Source organism: Sceloporus undulatus, chromosome 3 (genome assembly GCF_019175285.1).
Source record: "Sceloporus undulatus isolate JIND9_A2432 ecotype Alabama chromosome 3, SceUnd_v1.1, whole genome shotgun sequence".
Lineage (NCBI taxonomy): Eukaryota > Metazoa > Chordata > Lepidosauria > Squamata > Phrynosomatidae > Sceloporus > Sceloporus undulatus.
In genome coordinates this window covers 216,656,352-216,681,001 of record NC_056524.1, presented here as the reverse complement: position 1 = coordinate 216,681,001, position 24,650 = coordinate 216,656,352, and the positions used below count along the sequence as shown (strand labels likewise).

Here is a 24,650-nt window from a genome sequence, read left to right as displayed (position 1 = left end):
GCTTGAATCTGTGGATAATGAGGGCTGTTTATGGATAGAAGTAGAGAGCCACCATCATATAGTGGTTTGAGTGCTGGACTAGGACTCGGGGAGACCCCTTAAATCCCTACTTGGGCATGGAAACGTACTGAGTGACCTTGAGGAAAGCAATGGCAAACTCCTTCTGAACAAAACTTGCCTCATGCTTGCCTTAGAATCACCTTAAATCAGAAATGACTGGAAGGTACACAACAATATAAAGACTGAGAAACAAATAAAAGGTCTAATAATGTCTTCTGTGCTTGATTCTAGTATGTTAGCATTGATGGTCACATTCATGATTCTGGTAAGATAGACATTACGTTTAGAATAACTTTACCTATACATTGAAGCATAAAAAGGATGAAAGGGAGGGGGGAGGAAAATGACAGCACCTTTAAGACTGATTTTTATTTTAGTATGAGTTTTTCTTGATCCACTTCTTTGGATGCAGTACGAGTAGTATGAATGCCTTTGAAAACTATATACTGATGAGATTATATTCTGGTAACGTCTAACAGTATACTGATATTCTGTCTCTATGCTTCACAGATATTGAAAGGTAGTCATTTACTTACAGTTAAAAGTAGGTTAAATAAATTTTTGTTTAAATCAGTTTTAAGTTTTTTTTATCCTTAGAATGATATTTTCAAATATCTTGATCAAATTATGCCACATGCAAATTTAATTTTAATCATGAGTTTTGTATCAGCCAAGTTAATTGCCATTTGAAATTGTCTTCTATCAATATGAGTCCATTAACAGTTATCTAGAAACATGTTAGACTGTTAGTTATCTGCATCTGATATTGCTTCACTGAGACTTACTGATGTTTAATGTAATATTATATGATACATAAAATGGAAGTACCCTTCTGCATCAAACTATTATTATTGTATTAATGGCTCTAGTTTCTGGAACAGCTTGTAATTATGAAATTACAGAAAAAGAATTATACTTGTTTTTATCAGTTCTTTGAAATGTCCAGAAGCTTGGGAACTGTTAAGACTTCTAACAAACTATTCTCTATGCTCAGGACCATTAACAACTATCCAAATGCAGAATTAGGAAAGCTAAACCTAAATAAAAGCTCCCAATGTTGTTGTTTTATCTTCCAGAAGCATGCAGGAAAGAGGAACTCCTACTGTGATTCCAAGGTGCACTGCCGAGGCTTTGCATATCCTATTTTTACTTTAATGATTACCTTTGCAGTGGGCAGAATGATCAATTTTACTTTTCACCTGTTATTTGCATATCTTTCATTTTTGTAACATGAGGACCTGCCCTTCCCATATACCTATTGCCCACTGTCCACTTTCAAGAGGTTAGGTCTACTGATCCAATGGCCATAGTTGTACACATACATGGAAGGAAGTAATCCCTAAAACATAAAGGTTTATAATTGAGTTTTAGAAGTTAAAAGCAGCACTTTGGAACAGTTCATGAAGGGAAACAGAAACCACTGTAGATTCTGAACTACTATCATTCATATGTTACTAGGATTGAGGACATTATCGCATTGTATTTAAATAGATTTATCCCCAATGGGATACAGTTGCATTTAATTTTAAAACTTGGAGTTATTGCATGCAGCCGTGGCCAGCGAGTGCAACATGTATGCAACCTGGAGTCCAGCCATGCCTATCCAGAGGCTTTTCAAAAACAGGAACTTGCCATTTTTGAAAAGCCTCAGGACAAGCAAGTGGGTTGCACTTGTCCGGCAGGAGCTGCATGCGATAACACCCAGTTTTAAAATTAACCGCAACTGTATCCTGTCGGGGATATGTTGCTTTCAATACAATGTGATAATCTCCTGAGGTATGTCTAAACACAATTCAATTGAATCAACTGCAAAAGATTAATCACTGTTAGATTATACTGGAGAATCAAGGCTATGACATATGAATGCTAAGCGTGAAGTCCAAACTTGAGAAGAGGACAGCGTGGCATAGTATTTTTTTAGTCATTAGTTACTCCTAGTTGAAGTGCTGAAATCATTGGGAATTCCTGCTGCATCATTCCTACCTTGGCATGTTTTTCTGGTTTGTTAACCTCCATCGAAAGGAACAAAACCTGATTCAAAAAGTGTTAACTAACAATACAAAGTCAGAGAAACATTAATTGTATAATATGCAATATAAAATAATGGTCTGAATAGAATTTATCAGTAAAAGAGATAAACACTACATTTTTATCAACATAAATCCAAAATAATTTAGCGTAAGTTAGAGCAGCTTACATGTTTATAACTACTGATCTGAAACATAGCCATAGGTTGCCTGATGTAAAGTCTCATATACCCAATTGACAAATGATACATTGACAAACATTAACAGTCAAAAACAACTTCAAGTTAGTTGGTTGAAATACAGATGTTCTGTTCCAAATTAAACCAATTTTGATACATTTTTTTCTGCCTCAAAGGCTAATTGGATGGAATAAATCATATTCAGAAGAATAAATGATTTATTCCTGTTCTGGCAGAATGAAGGGGCTTTCACCATATCAAGGCTCCCACTCCCAAAAGAAGAAGTTTATAAATGTCGAAGGCTTACATGGCCGGCATCCATAGTTTTTTGTGGGTTTTTCGGACTATATGGCCATGTTCTAGAAGAGTTTCTTCCTGACGTTTCGCCAGCATCTGTGGCTGCCATCTTCAGAGAATGATCTGTACAAATTTTATCATTAAGGGAAGTTTTTTGTCACATAAGAGCAAGGCAGTGCTCATGAGTATACATGTAATTTATTGTTTTAGACTACTGATGTGTTAATGTATTCTGTGTCAATAGAGGTATGAGATAAAGTCCATTTACACAGAAAATCTATGGATAGATGTTTCAGAGCAATGGCTATAAATGTACAACTGCTCAAACTTACAAAAAAAAAAACCTGTTGTGGATTTATGTTGATAAATGTATAGTTGTTTTTGTCTGTTTTACTGACAAATAATATTTAAACCATTACAGTATTTAATACTGATTATTATAGATTTACTGTTTCCCTGACTTTATTTTATTTGAACTATCAAATCACAATTTCCTGGTTTGAACATAGGCAGAAACTCTAGCTTCATGTAAGCCAAGTGTCCCTATGCCAAAGCCAGCATGTGAAAGGGTGGAATGGGGATTAGGGTTGAAGTAAAGAGTGCTTGTTCTTGATGCTGACACACAGTTTATGAAGTATTACATGATGACTGGAGCCGGGCCATTCAGTCTCTGCTCTAGAAGGCAACAGCTAAACAGACAAACGAGCAAGAACACACCTAAGCTCTTCTGGCCTCTAATTCAAATGAATGGACCTAATAAGTCATGCAAAATTCAACTGACTTTGTGAGCACAGCAGGTACATAAAATATGTTTCATACCCCAGGTGAATGCAACCCTGATATTTCCAGGGTTTTCAGCTCCTCGAAATTATTCTAGATAGCATTTCAGTTAGTTCTGGGAGCAAAAAAGGCTGTACAGTATTCTTATTATGCCTCAGAATTCTTATCTGCTAAAGACAGAAGGAACCTGTAAGAAACAGGTCACAGACCTGGATCCATTTTTTTTTCTATCTCTCTGGGTAAACCCACAGAGTATGCACCATTAATAGGAATACTTAATTCATGATCCACACCACGCCACATAAACATATCCCAAGAAAAAACTACACACTGTAGAGCATTCTGGAAAGTACTCTTGACCTCTTTGGGGTCATCACTGGTTAGCAGAAATGTACAATGAGATCTACAGCACTCCCACAGGTTTGTTATCAACTTCGGTTGATATGCCAGCTGCGATCCTACCTGGATCAAGAGGACCTAGAAGTAGTGGTACATGCGCTGGTAACCTCTCATCTCAATTTCTGCAACATGCTCCACATGGGGCTACCCTTGTGCCAAGTTCGGAAGCTTCAATTAGTTCAAAATATGGCAGCCAGATTGGTCGCTGGCAAGTCCAGGCTTGACCATATAACACCTGTTCTAAAAGCTCTTCACTGGCTGCCAATCAGCTTCTGGGCACAGTACAAGGTGTTGGTTATTACCTTTAAAGCCCTACATGGCTTGGGTCCAGGCTACTTGTGGGAACGCCTCTCCCCACACAATCCACCCCACATTCTCAGATCCTCTGGGAAGAATCTACTTCAGCCACTGAAGACCAGATTAGCTGTAACCTCCCAGAGGATGTTCTATTTTGCCGCTCTGAAATTATGGAACGACCTGCCGGAGGAGATCCGTCTTATTACCACCTTAGACACCTTCAAATAGGATAACAAGACAGATCTCTTCCGGCGGACCTTCCCAGGCTGACCCCCCCTCGAAGAAAGATAGTCCCATCCGTCTTTAAAGGTCCATAACAGTCCATTCTATTCTGATTAATTTATATTATGTTATTGATGCTGTTTTTAACTGTTGAATTTCTATTATTTTTAATGGCAGGAGGGTTTGGGGTTATTGTAAACTTTTATTATGACTTTGTATTTTACTATGTATTTTACTACATTGCAATCCCGCCTCAATCCGTAGGGAGAGGGGGGATATATAAATTATTATTATTATTATTATTATTATTATTATTATTATTATTATTATTATTGGCAAGTAGACATTGTATCTTTCAAAGAAGGTTATATGTTTTAGGTTTCAAGATAACAGTCTTATGTCTTCATACGAATCACCCTAATGAATTGTTTATAGAATCGGCCTAATGAAACGTGAAGGATATGAGTAAAACAAAGTGGGCTATGTATGTGTTGCTGGCAACAGGAGCAGCTTTAATCTTTTTGTAATAAGTGTATCAGTAACCAGAAAGTTTAGGTGACTCCAAGCATGTATAGTTCTCTAGAGGCTATATTGCTACAAAGCTACATCTACTTGTATAAGCAGCACAGTTGTTTGTGCAATCTAGTTAAATGCTGTTTCTGTTTTTGTAATGCTATTATTTCTTGAAAACTGGCATTTCAAATAGTTTAGGATCAAATAGATTAAAAATATGTAATTCTGGAAAGGAGAAAACTCCTTTCTAAAGGATAAACACCTTGCATACAGGCAAGACAATAAGATGAGAAACTTTTAAAGGAACCTTCAATAAGATAATTTGAAAAAAAATAATTTGGAAAAAGAAAACTTGTCAAAGGCAAACAATGCCAGAGACACCATAATCCTAATCTGGGCCACCAATTTCAAAAACAGAGATTATCCTTAATGTAATATAGCCTTTCTGTCTTATCCCATGCAAAGACATGAACAACTTGAAGTTATTCAACATCACCTTTATCTCTATGCCTTCTCTTATCCATTTCTATATTTTTTTTCCCTAATAGCTTTATTACTTAGCACTGGACTACAATTCATGAAGTGCAACTGAACCAGATAATGGAAATCTCACAAAGGAAATATTAGGTGAAATTGTGAAATCTATAACACCTGAGGTATCAGAATGAATATTGTTGACATCTCATGGCTTCTAAGAAGTCTGGCAATGAACCAAAACACATGTTATTTGTTGGTTTGAAAGGATTTTTACATGCAGGAACCTAAAGCAGTATATTATAACAAAATATATTTTGCCTATATTTTAACAACAACAAAAAAGCCCCTGTGCATTAGGGGATTCTGCACATTATATTCTAGCCGACATAGTGAATTTCAGTGTTAAAACATCAGTGAAAATAATTGGAGAATAGGCTTGTCACAGAACACCATCAGTCTCATGTTACAGGAAAGAATGAGAGTTGAGCAGTTTGTAAGATGTATGACTGTTGAACTATCTTCTACACTAAAGCTACAATTCTGTGTACACTTAGAGAGGAATAAATTCTACTGAACTGAGTAAGATTTACTTCTGAGTAAACATCTGACTTACAGTGGGCCCTTGGTTTCTGCTGGGGTTGGTTCCAGGACCCCATGCAGATATCAACATTGGTGGATGCTCAAGTCCCACTGAATACAATGTCATAGTAAAATGAAGTCCCTTATATAAAATGACTAAATCAAGGTTTGCTTTTGGAAATTTATATATTTAAAAAATATTTTCAAGCCATGTTTTTTTTAAATCTGTGGATATGGAAAGCTGATTGTACGAATAAAAATGCTAATCTAGAGTTTGTGAAAAGCACAGTTGCTTATCTGCAAATTATCCTACTTGTCCACTAGACAGACAGAACATCCCACTGTTCTAGGCCATTATTGACAAGAAGGGAAAACTCACTTTTAACACCTTTGTAAACAGAACTATGCAGTCTTTCAGTGGGGCAAGATGATGGAAGATGTTTGAAACACATAATCAAGTTTTCTTATCATAAGGACACACATCAATCTAAGCTTATGTGTGTATACTACATGAGTTGCTAAGCATTAAAGTGTTTGGTGGGAATGCAAGGAAATACATTTGGCACAAATATGCCCATTGGTTCAGAAGATAGTACTTTCATTGCCTATAAAAAAGGAGAAACCAAACTCAATGTCCAAAGTGTGTGCATGTGTTTTAAACAAAATGAGTTGATAATTACAAAACAGACACTGGTGAGGAAGGGGCACTTTGGACATAATTTTCAGGAAATGTTTCTTGGAAATGACTCTCATTTTCAAAAGTGCTAATCGGAGCACTTTTTGGAAGTTCAAGAACAGTTTCTAGTTCAGCATCATTCTTCACAGCTAAGCCATTAGGTGATGATTTACCAAGACTCAAATCCAAAACAAAATGGGGAAGCTGAAGTGTAGTAAGTTTAAATGCTGAAGTGTAATAGTCTACAAATGTTTGCTGCTACTTATTTATCTGTACTGACAATATCAATCTACCAGACTAAACTAGGAATACTGTTTAAGTTACATTTCCTAAGAAGATGAATAAATGTTAATAAACCACATAATGAAAATGAAAGTACAGCCCTTCATCTTTTTGCCCAATGATATTTTTCATATTCTTGTTAATTATAAAAGTATTATCTAACAGCTTTATTTCAAGGGAAAATATGTATTTTATTTTGTGTTATTAGTAGGAAATAGGAAATAATTTCTAAAATGGTGTAATGACTGCACAAAGTCAAGTGATTCCAAGAATGTTGCGTTTATGTGATATTCACTTGCTGAGAAGTTGTACTTTACACTACATAGTGATATCTGATATATTCAAAAGGCAAGCAAATGAAAATGGATTGCATCAACAAGTTATTGTTTGAGGAGAAATAACCCCTTTCATCTTGAACCAGTGTTTTTGTATAACATATTAAATCCACTGTCTAGTGGAAAGAGAATATAAGTCAGAGCTTTCTAATTCCCTTCTGAGACAGATGCTTTGACAATGCTAAGATTAGGGAACAATCATAATACACCTAATTCAAATATTAAAAGCAATTTAAATAGGTCACAAACAGTAGCAACTAGCAGAGTTCTCAAATCCTTGTGATACAACTGCTTGAAAGTTGTATCAAGCAACTGCTTCCCTACTAGGGAAGTGGTGCCAAAGTGGAGAGAAGTTTGTATAGTTCCAACGTGGGCAACTACAAAGAGTTTTCCCCTTTTGACATATCCCAATTAGTACTTTTTTTGTAACATACCTCGAAGAATTCTCTCCTCATGACAACGTAGAAAGTCCCAGATTCTAACAGTGCCGTCATCAGAGCATGTAGCAAATTTATTATCCGTGGGTGAGAAACTGTTACATGAAGACACACAGCAGGGGAAAGAAGTCAGCATATAACAGATCATCTAAACTTCTCAGACAGGGCAAAATTTAGTTCAAGTGTTAATATATATTGATGAAGGCCTCTGAAATTAGTGCCTGGAAAGTTACTTCATCCTGCTGACATTATTGAGTCCCTTTGTATAACTGAGTTTTGTTATGTACTTCCATGGTGCAAAATATTTCTGCATTGTTTCCCAAACGGAAATGGACAACTATTGCAGAACATGCACGTTGTCCTGTTCCACCTATGACAGAATGGATCTGTAATTTCTCTGCAATATTTGTATAGATTGTGAAACTGACAAAAGCAAGGCTTTTATGCTTTTGAAAGAAGCATGAAGAGAAAAAATAATAATCCTGGAACAGTTAATATATATACAAGAATGAATGACTTCTTCATCCACAAGACATCTTATGATAAGAGGCAAACTACAAATATTTGATTACTTAAAAATAAACCAAAACCAAAATCATTATACAGTGAAAAGGACAGCTGAAGTATATGCTTATTTTTAAAAAAAAAACTGAACAAATATTGCCTATAATATTTGTTTCAGCATTACTGAAAAGGGGTCTTGAGAAAAAGTCTGTCCTACTAGAATCATGGCAACAGCTTATGGATTTGGGAAGCTTACTATAAAATAGTAAGTGTAGCATTTGGTTATGGAGGAAAATTATGCTGTGGCTGGACCATCAATAGCTATTAATGTGCAGCTACTTCTTTTCTGATGTAGTGAAGAACAAAGAAGTATCTGTTCAGCTTTTAAACAGAAGTGCCCTTAAAATCTTGGAACTTTGTATTTTGCAAGAACTTGGTTGGAGAAATCCATTTCACAGCTACATTAGTGTATGCTTATATAAAATCGTTTCTTGTTAAACCTGTCAGGAAATCCTGAATCAAGAGGGAAAATGTCAAATTCAAGGAAAAGTGCTTCTGTGGTAGTGAATCTTCTTCAGTGGACAGCAGTAGACCAGAGGGAATACTGCTGCAGGTTTAGTTTGCTTCTGCTCCTCTTCAGGCACATTTTAGTAACAGATTTTCTTTATTTATACCCCTTGCTTAGACTCTAACCATTCTTCGGATACCATCTCAGGAAGGAAAAATCACTTCACTTTTCATATTAAGTATACATATGTACAACTGGAGCACTGACACTGAAACAGCAAGATGTCCTGAGGTTGCCTTGTCAGCTTTAGATTCCAAACTTGAAGAACCCATTCATTCAACATCAAACATGACATCTGGATGTGGAAATCTGTGTGGGTCCTTCATGCTACTGGACATTTTGGCCTCACGAAGCCAAGCAGTTCTTCACTGTATTTAGCTTTTTAATGTTGTGAGAACTATGCAGCTGCTTTATTTCTGAATTATATTTTATTCATTTATATTAATAAAGACTGAATTCTTTATTTAGAATGAAATTGTCATCTTATACAAAGAGCATTAATAAAAGAATAACTGATACACATTGTTACCATATATAAGAGAAACCAACACCAGTAGAAAACATGGCAGACAAATACATCTCTAACATATTGCAAAGGCAAATACTGGGACAACACTATTTCAGAGAAATACCAGCAAATCTGTGAAATTGTGGAAACAAAGGAAAATCTGTTCATCTGGTGCAGAACATTTTCCAGAATCTGGTAATACCCATGCATGTTGGTACCTAGAATACACTTAAAGAACAATGTACTCATGAAAATAGGAACTACAGAAAATGGTATATTGTGTATAAACCTGGCCTCTCTAATCGCCTCCTTATGTGCCTGGAACATCTTGACGTTGTTCATGTTGGACTGCCAGTACTTTACATATCCCCCATGGTCTGCGGTCAACATCCACATGTCATTGTGTGACCAAGTCATAGCTCTTACAGGACTATCATGAGCCTGAAAAATCAAAAAGAAAAGAGCTTTCAGTGAATATGTTCAAGTCACTGAAAAATGACTGCCTCACTCAAATTTTTTTTTTAAAAACTCTTCATAAAAAGCAATTCAGGCAGTTGTAGAAAGGAAATTAGGCTTTATATGTAAATGCATAAATTACTTTCATGGAGACTATTATTACAGCTTTAATGACACTAAAATAAATAATATTATTCATCATTATATTTATATCCTGCCTTCTCCCCAGATTGGGGTTTAAAGCAGCTTACAACAATTTAAAAACATTGCTAAAAATCCATGAAATAAAAAGGTTTAAAAACTGAACTACTGTATCATAAAAAATTAAACCTAGGTTAAAACATATATTAAAAAACACAAAAACACTAGCAGAGTGATTAGCAATATTAAGGGCGTTGTGTAAGATGGGCCTTATATCATTATTGATTAAATAATATAAGAATAGAAAATCTTCGCTTGTCTGTCAAAAGAAAGTAGGGAGAGTGTCAGTCTAAATTCTCTGTGAAGGAAGTTCTAGAGCCTGGTGGCAGCCATTGAAAAAGTCCTCTCCATGTTCCTGCCAGATATACCTGAGAGAGTAGTGGAACAGAAAGAAGGGCCTCCTCAGAAGATCTCAGGGCTGGTTTGTAAGGGAGAATATGATCCTTTAAATAACCAATTATTTTGGAGAGTAGTCAGTTTGTTCACAAACATGCTTTTAATATCACCAACTGCTCTTTAAACAGATTGGATGATGCTCTCTTATTAGAGAAAGGAAATGCAATGACTTAAATAAATTGCCCCGAACAACCAAAAACAAAATACAAAGCTTGAAATAGTTTCGATTACCAGTGCAGTTCTTCCTCCTCTTTCAATGGTAATAAAATTGATAAGATGAAAAAACTATGACTCAAACAATTTCTATACGGACTTACTTGTAATATTGTTTCAAAATTGAAAGTAAGTCCATTCCATAGAGTGAATTCCCCACTTGAAGCTCCAGTAACCAAGCGCCTTCCTTCAGGTGTCCACTATAAGAACATAATGAATTAAAATCATATTAGAGCATAAAACGTTACTCTGCCACTACTGTGGAATTTATTGCAATGATGGACAAGATGTTAGTTGCCAGACTTTTTTCCCTCTCTAAACAATGTGAAATAAAACCCAAGTATTTTCACACTCTTTCCTTACTATTGGATGTATGTTTTGTCCACTCTATACAATACTGGTAGCAAACTACTTTGCACCATCACTGGGTCACATAAAACAGGCTACTTTTTGGAAAAAATTATTTTGATGTAGTGAATTCTAAGCAATTAAACTGAGTATCCTAGCATAGTTCCACTAGTACAAAAAAACATTTCTAACCCTCCTTCCACTTGTAGCCTTCTGTTTCACCAAAAACCAGCTCTAGGGGGTATTTCCACCTCCATAACAGATTTTGGAAGTGCACAGAGGAATCAACAGAAAAGGGGAACCACTGTGTTCCTGGTTCCACTGAAAGAACTGCTTCCATAAACAGAATGATATCACTGGATCCAGATCCATACTTACCCTTACAACAAAAACCGGGCATTTCACTTTGTTGGTAGATGTCCTAACAAATTTTGTTGTCACAGCATTCATAGGATTGTTCAACATTCCTATAGGTGGTACCAGCTAGAAAAGAGAAAAGAATTACATTGCAGTTAAAAAAAAAATTGGTGAGCTTTTGTTCCCAAAGGGTTAAGCCCAATAAGCTTAACTTTTGTGGCAATATTATACTATATAACTGAGCATACCAAGCACCTCAGTAATTCTACATAGACCATGGATCTAGAGATCCCACAGTGGAAACAAAGAATTTTTGCTTTCACAGCAGAGGCTAGTGTACTGTAAATATCTCCATTCCGCATACCATTCCAAACCATACCATTCCATACCTCCAGCTCAGAATCTCCCAGAGCAATTTTTGATAAGGACACAGGCTGAATGAATTCTTGATAACAATGCACAAGCAAAAGTGCCTCTTGCTGATATACTGGATCTTTGAATCCAACCCTAGGGCATTAGCCAGCTCTGCACATTGCAAGATACTGCCCACTTCTTTCAAATATATTTGTATGTCTATATCTCTTTTAGAAAAAAAAATCTTTCTTTAAGTAATTATGCCCAGCCCTTTAGCCAAAAAAGCTAATATAGCAGCTGAAAAGACAGGTAATGTGGCAGGGCCTGTCCCTGGGCTTACAATCTAAGTAAGAAAGCATGGGGAAATGGATGACATGGGAGTAGGCGTAAATTAAATTGACTATTTGGAAATTATAACAAATTATGCACTGTTTGAGGAGATCTATTATTAGAGCTCCAGAAGACAAATGGAAATATATACGTACATCATTATAATACCCTGCATCAGGCTGAATTGCCCGCATATCCTGTTGGTCTCTTTGCCATACTCTATTCTGGAAAGAAGAAGAAAAAACATTTTGATTAGCATTATTGGCTACAGAATACTGTATAGCATAGAGCAATTTTGAGAAATTGTGTCAGCCTTGCTGCCCCTCCAAGCAAGTGCTATGTGTAGAGCAGAGAAAGCAGAACACATTTTTTCCACTTAACTGTGAAAATCTTGTGTTAGATATAATGTAACTTGATAAAATCTGATAATGTAACTGCTTAGTAAAGCATAAGCCAGCAAGAAAACAGCACATTATGGATGGATAGACCCATTCGAAGAAGTTACAGCCCAGAATGTGCAAGATCTGAGCAGGGCTGTTGACACCAGGGCGTCTTGACTCATTCACAGGGTTGCCAAACATCAAAGTCAACTTGATGACAGTTAACAGTAAAGCTGATAAAAACAAATGAAAAATTATGTTTAAAAAGTTATGTTATAACACCATTTTAAAATTATGTTTTAATTAATTCAGTAGTGTTTTAAGAAACAATTTGAAACACATCAATACAAAGTACTACACCACTCTGTTAAAAACCTTTCCCAGGAGCATTTCCCCAAGAGTCAATTGCCAAACTAGGCTCCCCTGAAGAATCAAGTGACAAGTCTGAGCTATGCACCAGGGAAATAAAGTCCATTCTTACATACAGAACTGGAAACACCCTCTAAGACAGGGGAGGATAACAGGTGGCTTGTGTCCCACCATCCCAGCTTGTTATCATAGTTGAATGTGGAACTATACTAATAAATTCTGGCAGCACAGCAGCAAATGAAACTGCATTTGCAAACAAAAATAAGAGTATATAAGTAGAGATGTGAAGGAATGAGGGGGAACAGAAAAACTGGGACAAGACATTTTTTCCCGAAGCATTTCTGCAGAAAAATTTGGAAAATGGATTATAAAACATTTTCATTTCATATGGTAACAAAAATGTTTAAGACAAGGTGTGTTCACATATTTACTGCCCCAAAATTATTTCCAAAAAAATGTAACACTTTTATATAAGACTGTGCAAAACACCTGATCACTATAATAGCTGATCTTGGTTTCCTTTTCTCTGTTCATTTTATGAAAATGAGTGCATTATGTCTGCTTGATGTTATGCAGAACTACTGGGGACAAAATAATTTTCTCTGATTTACTAATGGTGTTTTGTTCTGTTTTTGTTTTTTGCCTACTCTTCAGACTGGCAAACCACAGAGGTTCCTTATAGTTTATGTGTTTCATAAAATTCAGGACCTTGTGGCTCCATTTGTAGCAAAAAATAAAAATAAAAAGGTTAATTTGCAATTATATTTTGAATAAATTGTATTTTTAATATATCAATCATAATTTTATGCCAAAGTTATATGTAACGAATTTTATGTTCCTAAAGTACCAAAACATCTTTCAGACTGTAAAAAGGGAGGAAATAATATTGCATTTTTCCTTTTTTCCAAACAGTTTCTGTTTTTCCCCAAAACAGTGTGTGTGAGGGAAGGTTTTCCTCATGTCTTCAAATTTTTCAGAAATCATATATCTCTGCATGTATGCAGAGAATTGCCCTTCCAGAAACCTCCAGGTAGAATGATTACTCTCTAAAACAAGTAAGCTCTTGTAAGCTCAAATCTGACAAAAAGACTACTTTTCCATGGCCTCTATATTTTCCCCACAGCCTAAAACATCTATGTTTTTACAGACAAATTACAGACAGAAAGAAGAACATACCTCCAAATATTTGATTACAGAAGGATTATAGTCTATAGTTTTCCGGTTCACAGCTTTTCTCATACGTTTTCCATCAAAGGTGAGCTGCTGCATTGCTTGCTGCTGAGCAAAATCAGGTCTCTTATAGAATAGCTGCCGAGGAGCTTGGTGTTGAAACCTCGGCATATGGAAAAACCGTGGTGGTGAGCCAATCTCTGTGGCCATGCTGACTTTTGCACTGTAATATTAAATGTTTAAACAAATTAGCAAAATAGAGAATTAAGAATAAAGCTTCAAGGTCCAAAATACACTGCAGAAATAATCCAGTTTGAGACCACTTTAACTGGCCTAGCTCAGTGCTAGATAATACTGGGAATTGTAGTTTGTGGTGGCACCAGAGCTCTCTGACAAAGGCGGCAAAAGGTCTCACAAAACTACAGTTCCCAGAACTCCATAGTATTGAGCCAGGATAGTCAAAGGAGTCTCAGGTGTGATTATTTCTGCAGTGTATTTTGGACCCAAGTAAAAATGCCAAAACATAAAACACTTGCAAGAATTTACCATATAAATTCTTTTAAAATATGGCCCATGGGTACTTAAGAGAAAAAGTTTCTGTCTTACTCATACATCTAAGAGTCCTTTCAGTCTAAATATCTCTACTATGGTATTTTAAGATCACATTGATATCCTGTACACTGTTGGGTAACTGCTCTCTAAATTTTACTTCTCATTAGCTTCTCTTTATTCCCTCTAATTCACTCAATTCCTCCTCTCTCATTCTTGTTAGGTTCTTGTCATTTTTAGTGTATGCACACATTGTTCCTCACGTTGCTTCTAAATGTCTAGTACAGGCTGTACTCAGTAATTTAGGTGCCAGAAATGTACATACGGTATTTCTGTTTTTCTATTAATATCAATTGTGACAGAGCCATTGAAAATAACATCTGTGCTAGTATTAAGCATATTACAAATATACTGTATTCAATTACAGAATGATTATAATATACAGACTTTCTACTACATTTTTTTCATCAAAGCTGAGTAACTGTTGCTCACTTCTGAAAAAGTAATCTCTTCAGCAGAGATGGGCACCTGTGGTAGACTAGGTGCATTATCTCTCCAAGAGACCTGTGACTGCCCTTTTTCTTTTCAAATATTTTCTGTGGGGGAAAGGATCATGCTTATGGATCTTTCTGGCCTCGTACACAATATTTGACAGTATGAGGTTAAAATAAAGTTTTTTTCAAAAATGAGCAACATTTCATCTTGACTGCTGGAGGGGCTCCAAACATGTGGAAATACCGTCTACATGCAACAGATATTATTTTGGGGCATTTTGGAGCAAACAAAATTCAGGTAAGATATTTGTTTGATTCCTGATGGCTCCAGGGGTGCTGCAGGTGGCCAGCAGGCTATGCTTTGCCCACCTTTGCTCTAGAAGTTGCACAAAGTTAAGTGCTTGGTTACACTAAAGTCAGATGAAATAACCAACTCCTTATTATAGTGAGTCCCTGGTATCCACTGGAGTTCAGTTCCAGGACTTCAAGTCCTATTAAATACAACAGGAAAGTAAAATGGTGTCCCTTATATAAAATGGCAAAATCAAGGTTTGTTTTGGGGTGTGTGTGTGTGTGTGTATAATTTTCATGCTGTGGATGCTTGAATCCATAAATTAAAAATCCATGGATACAGAGGGCCTACTGCATTTGTATTAATTACGTACTATCCATTAATAAACCAAACATTTCATCTTCCTTGGGCTTTTAAGGATTTTACTTTACTTGTGTGAGGCCCAGAGTATCACTTTTGGGCTCTATTTTACTATTAGAGAAGTGGTTCTTGCACTTTTTCCCTCTGGGCCCCCCTTTACTTCTACATGTACATGTCAGAGACCCCTCCTGCTCAAGGTAGTACTGTACATAGGATTTTGCCTTTGAAAGATTAAAGTGAAAGGCACCAGCCATGGGATTTTGCCTTTGGAATGAGCAAAGGAAAGGAGGAGGGCAGTGAAATTTGCTCTCCCCTCCCATTCTTCTCTTCCTCTAACTGACTGCCACACAGCGTGACCTGAAGGAGATGCTGAAAAAGCACCCCCAGTACTTCTTCTCTTTAGAAGGTGAGTTAATATGCATCAGACGTCAGTGCCACCCTTGAGAAACTGTCACACACCCATGGGGGGGGGCACCATTTGAGAACCTAAGCATTAAGAGTATTTGCATATTTTTCATCAACAGAACTGCACATAAATGCTTACTCTGAAGTGTTCACATTTCTTGTATTTTATTTAAATCACAATATATACAATGCCACTGGCCTGGATTCAGAGTTGCCATGAGATGAACTTTGCTTACAAAATTTTCCTGCTGAAGCAAAAGGGAAGGAATGCCTTTTGCCTAGCTGTTCAAGGACTGGAGCTGTCTAAGAGGTGGCAAATCAAAAATTAACTGAGCAGACACAAGGCTTACTGCAAAATGTATGCACAAATCAATCATAGAAATTAACCACCTATACACCATAAGAATGTAAAACCTCTGAAGTTTGTATGTTTTTTAAATTAATACCAAAATAATGCTGGCCTCCACAGGCATCTCCAAATGAATACTACATTTATACATGGCACAAACAAACTATAAGCTTATTCACTAGATTTTGGCTTATACGACCCTTATTTTGTATATTAAACAGAGAACAATAAACCTAGCATTCCAGATAAACTCTGAGACTGATCTCATATGGAAGAAAGAGCAAGATTATTTTTTGTTACTTCAGAGACTAGGACATGGAGTCATGGATTCATACTAAAGGAAAAACAAGTCCACCTAAGCATTAGGAAGAAGTTCCTAATGGTGAGTTCTGGTTGACAATGAAATACACCACTTTGGAGTGTGGTGGAGTCTCCATCTTTGGAGGTTTTTAAACAAAGGCTGGATGGCCCTCTGTCAGAAGTGCTTTGTGTTACTACATGGCAAGGGGTTGCACTGGATGGCCCTTGTAGTCTCTTCCAACTCATAATTGTCCCAGTTTTCTCCTTGCTTGCAATGTCACCGAAATCAGTGGTAGTTCTAAGTAGACATGTATTGTTAAGGCAAACATGAGTTGGAAAATTGGGCCATTTAAGAGCCAAAATGTGTCATACAAATGTGGGTGTAAATACTAGACAATCTGGTCAAGGGAAATCTTTACCTTTACCTTTAAATAAATAATAACAGCACCATGCTGCTAAAATGGTTATGATTTCCCTCACAAAGCCTCTCAACATGTAGCAGCAGCATTCAGATGACCACATTTCAATTAACAAGCTGAGATATTAACAAGTTTCATACAGCAATGTGTAGTTGCTTTGCTCCTCCCTCCACAGTTAACTGTAACTTGTTTTTATGCCCAAAGTAGGAAACTATTTTTAGTAACTTCTAAACAAGCCAAGATATGGGAAAGAACTTTAAGCCATGGCTTCATATTTTGGTTTGACTAAAAGCCATTTGTTTCCTGGTTCAGACCTGAAAGGAAGATGGCTTTGTTTTTGAGGCTTGCCTTTAAGGTGAGTTTTCTGGAAATATTCAAACTGGGGAAATTTATAGGGAAAAAAATCAGCACCCTAAAAATACTGTGCTCTGTTATAGCATTGTTGACTTATATGACTTATATTTACTAATCACATTTTTAAAATGCTGCAACAACCACTAAGTATGTTAACTAAAGTAACTTATTTCAAATAAACAACACTTAAGATGAGTTAAATATTGCATTTAAACAAATTTATGTGGAATTTTAAAAGTAGAATTATCTGTCTAAACAATGAGGAAAAGGCAATGTAAGTTGCTGATGCAGTTATTTTAAGCACACTCAGTGAACTATGCATGATACGCAGTTTGTTCATTCATCTACTTTCCAATAGAGTTTATTTCTTTCCACTAGTCATGGAATACGCTCCATTTTCATTACCTGTTGAGCTGAGACAGTCAAGTTTGATAAATATTATACAGTGTGCCCTTTGTTTACACGGGGATCCGTTCCAGACTCTCCCGCGTAAAACAAAAAATGCCTATGTTCGAGCCCCATTTAAATGAATGGGGCTTGTGCATGCGGCAGCACGCATGCGTGCCACAGGTGCACACCCCATTCGTCCCTATGGGATGCACCATCCCTTCCTCCCCGCATGGTTTTCAGCATATGCTGAAAGCCGTGTATAGTGTGGGTGCACTGTACTAGTTTCAGCCAAGAAAAACCCACTGAATGGGCCTACTTTATTGCCAGTTTCTCAACATTCATTAGAATGCAACACTGCAATTATCACGGCATGTTTTCCCATAATAACTTGTGCTCCCTTGTGAAATAGTTACAATGATTGTTACTGATCTCTTACATACACTAGGGAAGGCGCTTCACATTCAAAGGCAATTACTACCTTGTCCATGTGAGAGCCTATGTGGTGTAGTGATCTGAGCGCTGGATTACAACTCTGGAGACCAGCGTTTGAATCCCCACTACGTCATGCAAACCCTCTGGGTGACTTTGGGCAAGCCATACTCTCTCAGTCTCAGAGGACATCAAAGGTAATGAAGAAATATTGCAAAGCAAACTCCATGATAGGGCCACCATAGGTTGAAAACAACTTTAAGGCATACAACAAGGCATGCCACAAGTCAATAGTACCCTATTAGAGTAATATGTAATCACACCAAAAGTTATTTTGTTTAAATGTTTATTGTTTAACAATGCTTGAATAAATCAATGTATGGATTTTTTTCAATATACATTTCAGATTCTTATTGAATCATTATTGTTAATTATGTCTATTCTGCCTAACAAAACAACTACTCCATGTAAGGAAACTAAGAGAAAGAACAGATAAGCTATCTGCAATAGCTTCTAGTTAGCTCTAGTATCCTGTCACAGTGGTAACACAGGGCCTGTAAGACGGAACAGATTATATGTTTGGTCCTGGGTAACTCAGAGATGCCCTTACCTCAGAATGCATCAGTTAATATCAATGGAGTATTCCTTTTTTTGTGGGTGGTTTGTTTTTCTTTCTTTCTGGATAATTTGTTTTGTTTCTAGCTTCTACTTTTTTATTATTTTACAATTCTGTTTTTTTTTAAACTTGTCTTCTCTCCTTCATCCATAATTTCTTCCCATGATTTTATTTCTTAAATTGTAAAGTTTTAATTGGATTGTGAATTTTATTGTTACAAATCACTCCAGGGGAAATCAGAGATGAACTGGGACATAAATTAAAATTCAATTAATAATCCTTCTTATGAAAAATATGTTTTAATTGGATTCATTGTTTGCATGCAAAGGGCAAAGCACAGGGGGCCTTCAAATACACAATCAAGATCCAGATGCATGTGCTTGTTATATGTACATCCAGTAACAGGTCCAGAAATGTGCTTGCTATTTTTACACTTGCAACATCTTCCCAAGTTCTCCTAGACTTCATGCTATGTATTGGACACATGAAAGCCCGGGGGGGGGGGGCTTTAAGACAAGATGTTAATATACCTATCCACCCCACATTGTTAATAAAACTATGTAAAGCAGTGTTACTAAAAGTGGTGGCCTGATGTTTGAGTGATTGGTTGTCAAATGTATGTGCACAACACAGAAAGAAGCAAATGTAGCCAATGGGCACAAACATGCTACTGGTTGCTGGGACATTAGGAAAAATATCTCTTTCCTCTACATCAGAGAGCCTGTGCTGCACTGACATTCACTATGACGTCATTGTAATGCCTGGTCTTGTTTTTTTTCCACTTTCATTTTTTTAAAAAAATGCAAATTACTGCTTTATGTTTGGTTGACACCATAGTGGACTTAGTTGTTGTGTGCCTTTAAATAGTTTCCAACATGGTGACCTCAAGGTGATCCTATCATGTTTTTTGGGGGATGGGGGTGGGGGGTGGGGGAGGGTGAGTGTGTGGCTTGCCCAATGGGTTTCCACAGCCAAGTGTTGGAAAACGACTCTGGAGATCAGGGTTCAAATCCCCGCTCAGCCATGGAAATCCACCTGGAAAAAGTCAGATTCTCCTAGCCTCAGAGGAAGGCAAAGATTCTCTGAAAAAATCTTGCCAAGAAAACTTCTAAGTCACCATATGTTCGAAATGACTGTGGGGAAGACATCTACATGACATCTTGTCCTTCACTGCTCTGCTCATTTCCTGCAGGCTCAGTCCCATGTGGTCTCTGGTGGAGTCCATCCATCTGGCATGTGGTCTCCCCTCTCCTTCAGTTCATAAGTCTCTTCTTTCCATGTGTCATTTATCCTTTCACATTTTTAATATAATCCTTCTGTGTATTGTTTCCATTGTTGTATATTATGTTCCCTTTCTGGTTTGAATTTCTCTTTGAATCCCTAATCTTGTGGAACAGTTCTCTTGTGCTTCCTTTTTTGTTGTCAGCTTCTATTTCTTTGCATTGATTGTTGTAGTAATTCTTTGTCTTTGATCACTAATCAATGGACAGTAGCATACATGATTCCAATTTTGCTTCCGTCTCCCTTTGCATTGCTTCTCATCCTTGAAGTGTTCCATCTGTCCTCCATTGTTTCATCTCCTTCTTTTTGGCAAGAAGTATTGTATTTCTGCATACTTCTTTGACTGTGTCCCTGACCTCTGATTCTTGGTCAACCAAATGGTGCAAATCTGTTTTTCACACTTCCTTTGAATTCTGCTGGAATGTTTTCCAAGTCATATTTTAGAATGGTTATTGACTTGGTGTCATTCTTCAGCTTTATTCTTATGTTTAATATTTTAACTATTGTATTTATTTATTTAAATATTTATAATAATTGACTATGAAGATGCATTTGCTGTGTTTTGTGATTGTGTGTGAGGGTAGGCTGGTATTTAGAACAACAAACTATAGTTTAACACCATGTTACAGCACGTCTATGCACATTTAGTAAGACAAGGGCTTCTAACCCATCTTTATTTTCATTACATCTTTATTTTCATTAACTTCTCCGAAATAAACTGAACACAATAGGACACTTGTACCCAAAGGGGAGGCATTCTCCTGTGCATATGATACTGCATACGTCATACTGTATAGGATGAAAACGAAGGACAGTATTGAACAGCGATTCTAAGACAAAGAATTGCACTGGAGGACCTAGAAAATGTGTAGATAGGATGCCTCTCTAGCCATTTGGCGGTCGTCCATTGCCAACTTCCAACCATTTCCCCCCAAGCAATTTTGATATGATCTGCAGGTAAGTCAAGGGTGACACTTAGCACAGGACTCCTCTATTACATTCCTGAGAGTGAAAGCATCAGTGCCACCTCAGGTGTCCAGCCACTGCTGCCATAATTTCCTGCCCAGGCATTCAAAAAGGACTGTCATTATTCCTCTCAGAGAGGTAGCCCCAAAAAGGAGCCATACCCTTCTCTGAATAGAGTGGTGAAAGGCTCCTCTCCCCATGTTAGGTTCCCAGGAGGCCCTCCAAGGACAAAAGGCTAGGCAGACAGAGTCTGGCCTGGTAAGGACCCCTGCTCCATCACCTACTGACGCCTCACCTCCATGGTGATCCATGACACCACTGATGTTGCTGGACGCCAGGCATGTCTGTGAGGCCATCAACATAGCCACCTTCTCAAGGACCTCTTTGCTAGAGGGAGGGAGGGAGGGAGGGAGGGAGGGCAGTCACTCCTTCACTTGGTCAATCACCAGGCCACCAAAGGTGGGCACAGGGTGTGGATCGAAGTTGCCTCCCAGAGTTGCTTGGTAGGGGGGAAATGGAAGCACACAGCTGCAAAATTGTGCTTTGGGCGTGGGAAGATATACAGTGGCTTCCTCTTGATCATTTGCTAGGGGAAACAAAAACCCAATGTGTGGTGGCATGTGAAGGAGAGAAAAAACAGAGGGAGAGGGAGAAAGAACAACCCTTTGTGGTTTGTTTGGCTCCCATTGCTGTTGTGTGCAACTTTCAGAATAAAAGGAAGAAGATCAAGCCAAAAGTGTGACCCAAGGACAGATTTTTGACTAGCTTCACTTACTCGCTTCCCCTCCCCGCCTGGGATGTTAACATCTGCATCATGCTAAAGTGAGATAGGGCAGATTTGCATGTATGTGCCTGTATATCTAATGATAATAATAATGGGGTAGAAAAAACAGGGATTAACCATTTTTAAAATCATCTTCAAGTGTCACTATGAAAGACTGTTCTTCTTCCTCACTCTCCCAAGCTGGAATTAAAAAAAAAAATAGCATCACTCCATTTCCTCATTCCAAAACATTGCATTGATCCAGCCCTGCCCAGCCAGGGACTAAGCTCTTGACTTTAGTTTTCTCTCTTTCTTCCTCTTCCATCACTGCTTTCTTTTCTCGCAGCTGCACCATCACCACCACGCTGCTGCCACCTCCTCCTTCTGGGGAGGGAAGCCCAATTACTAAAGTCTTTAAAAAAACACTTTACTTTGTACAAAAAGTTTTTGTTGTTGTTGTGTGCCTTCAAGTTGTTTCTGACTCATGGTGACCCTAAAACAACCCTATCAGAGGGTTTTCTTGGAAAGTTTCCTCAGAGGGGGTTTGCCATTGCCACCCTCTGAGGCTGACAGTGCATCCCAACACAAATGGCGGTGGTGGGAATTGTTGCTTTAGAGTTGGTGCAAGTATAATAAAGCAGCCATTGTTCCAATCTCCAAGGGTGAAATCATGAGCAAGAATTGACAAATATGCAGACAGAAAGATAGATGTAGGGTTGTTTAAAAGAGATAGAGAACTCCCTCCACTCTCCCTGTAAGGAAATCCCAGAGGGATCCATCTAGGGAGAGCATCGTCTTTCAGAATCTCTCTCCTCCAGTTTTAAAGTCATTTTCAGGTGTCATCATCAAAGGTCTCTCTCTTTCTTTCTCTCTCTCTCTCTCTCCCCCCCTCCCCCAAAGCAGGTATTTAAAATAAATAAATCTCTATGCCCTCCATTGCATCCCAATGATATGACTGCCCTCCCTCCCTTCTTCAAGTGGCAATTAGAACCAGGGGAAGAGGAGGTGGCAGCAGTGGCGGCCCCCGAGAATCACCTGGAGCCCAACAGCAGCACCCTCTTTTCAGCGGTGGCAGGTGCACCATGAAAGTGAGGGGTCAGCAGACAGGCAGTGGGGAAGGGGTCCCTGCCAAGTGTTTTTCTGCTGCCCAGCTTTGGCAGGAGGCGGCCAAGTCTTTTGCCCCTGGAACAAGAAGGATGGAAGGGAAACTTTTGACACTCTACTCAGAGAAGAGAATGGTTCCTTTTTGACAAAAGTTAAGGTATTTCTCTAAAGAGAAAGCCTTTTTGAATGTCTAAGATTTTCAGGATTTCCCTGCTCTTGCAGGGAAGAATCTCATCTGGGAAGAACCTTCTGTAGATGTGCCAACACCTCCTCTGCCCTGCCCCACCCCCAGCTCTTTGGGATTTCCCTGTCACGGTGTGTGGGGAGTGAGGGTGTCTTTTAGGACCCCCTCTGCTCTCTCTGCTGTAGTAGACAAATTCAAAAAGCTGCTGCCACCGTTTTTCATGAAGTATTACTGTACTGACCCATATATAAATCAGCTCAGGTTTCGGGGGACATTATTTTTGTATACATATTTTGATTTAGCAAAATTGCATGATTGTGGCACAAAACTGTATGAAAAAGCTTAATAAAAGAAACATTTTCCCCAAAATGAAATTGAAATCACTATGTATGATCTCTAGTTTGCAATGCAAGGCAGTTATTTCACTATTATGGAATTTAAGTTAAAACATCAGCCGTCACGCTAAGAATATATACTGAGGATCTACCAAATGTTGTTTGAGGATGTTTGAATGGGTTACTACAAAAAAGAACTGAAGACCACAGAAGACCACTGCAATGTTTAAATTATTCCTCTTCTCTCCCCTCAAATCTGCTTCTGAGAGTCTTGCAGAGATCCCAGTATGAATCACTAACTTAGGCACTTCCCTTGTCTCACACAACAGCAAATTCAAATGCATTTCCTGAACTCTTCCAAGAGCTCTTTACTTGATTCACTACCAATATTTCTGTATAAAGCCTACTCTTATAGTCAAGGTGGGGTAACTGTGTGACACTTCAGATGATGAACGGTAGCCCAAACCAGTATGACCAATAGAAAGAAATGCTTGGAGCTGTCATTCTACAACATCTGGAGGGCTACAGGCTTCTAAATTCTGTTTCTTTATAATTCTGGTAGTAGAAACCAGGTAGTAACTATTTATACAAATCATAATTTTACTGAATGGAACTGATGTTTTATATCCATTCCTTATCACAGCACAGTAACTCATATCATTATTAGCATAAGACCATGAATTAAATTCTTAACTACACAATCTTCCCTCATGGTCTCTATCTTTCGTCTCACAAACAGCACATACTTTCTACAGAAGCCATTTTTATCTGACTTCCTATCTGTCTTCTTAAGCCCCTAGTTTCTACCAATCAGCTCACCTTTAATCATTTCACATCATTTCAATTCATTCTCTCAATCACCATCCACATGCAAATTTCCTCTAATAAACACTGCACACCTATCAATCAGCCTTCACATACTGTCTTTACCTCACTTAACAAATAACACTGCAATACAAACCATAATACAATTTATGTAATATTGTAGCCTTCTGGAGCAGAATTTGCAAAGTTGAGGAAGAGTGTAGCAGGGAGGATGTGTGAACCTATCATGTTTGCACAAGATTTGATTTTACAAATTAAAAATACAGTGGTACCTCGGGATACGAAATACCCAGGTTACGAATTTTTCGGGATACGAAAAAATCCCATAGGGAATTATTGTTTCGGGTTACGAAGGTTTTTTCGGGTTACGAAAAAACTCCGGCGCTATTTTAAATGGAGCCGCGGCGGAGCCGCGGCTTTTTCCCCATTAGCGCCTATGGCATTTCGGCTTACGAAGGCTTTTCGGGTTATGAAAGCGGCCGCGGAACGAATTAAATTCGTAACCCGAGGCACCACTGTAG

The 24,650-nt window shown here is 37.8% G+C and overlaps 1 protein-coding gene across 1 annotated transcript in view; it reads right to left on the bottom strand.

Annotated features, from left to right (window-relative positions):
- Positions 1-24,650, bottom strand: part of WDR33 (WD repeat domain 33) — an 87,234-nt gene that overhangs the window by 50,608 nt on the left and 11,976 nt on the right. The window contains 6 exon segments of the mRNA XM_042456442.1: positions 7,558-7,655; positions 9,430-9,581; positions 10,511-10,606; positions 11,133-11,237; positions 11,951-12,019; positions 13,721-13,937. Coding sequence (XP_042312376.1) covers positions 7,558-7,655; positions 9,430-9,581; positions 10,511-10,606; positions 11,133-11,237; positions 11,951-12,019; positions 13,721-13,924 — 724 coding nt within the window. The 5' untranslated portion in view covers positions 13,925-13,937.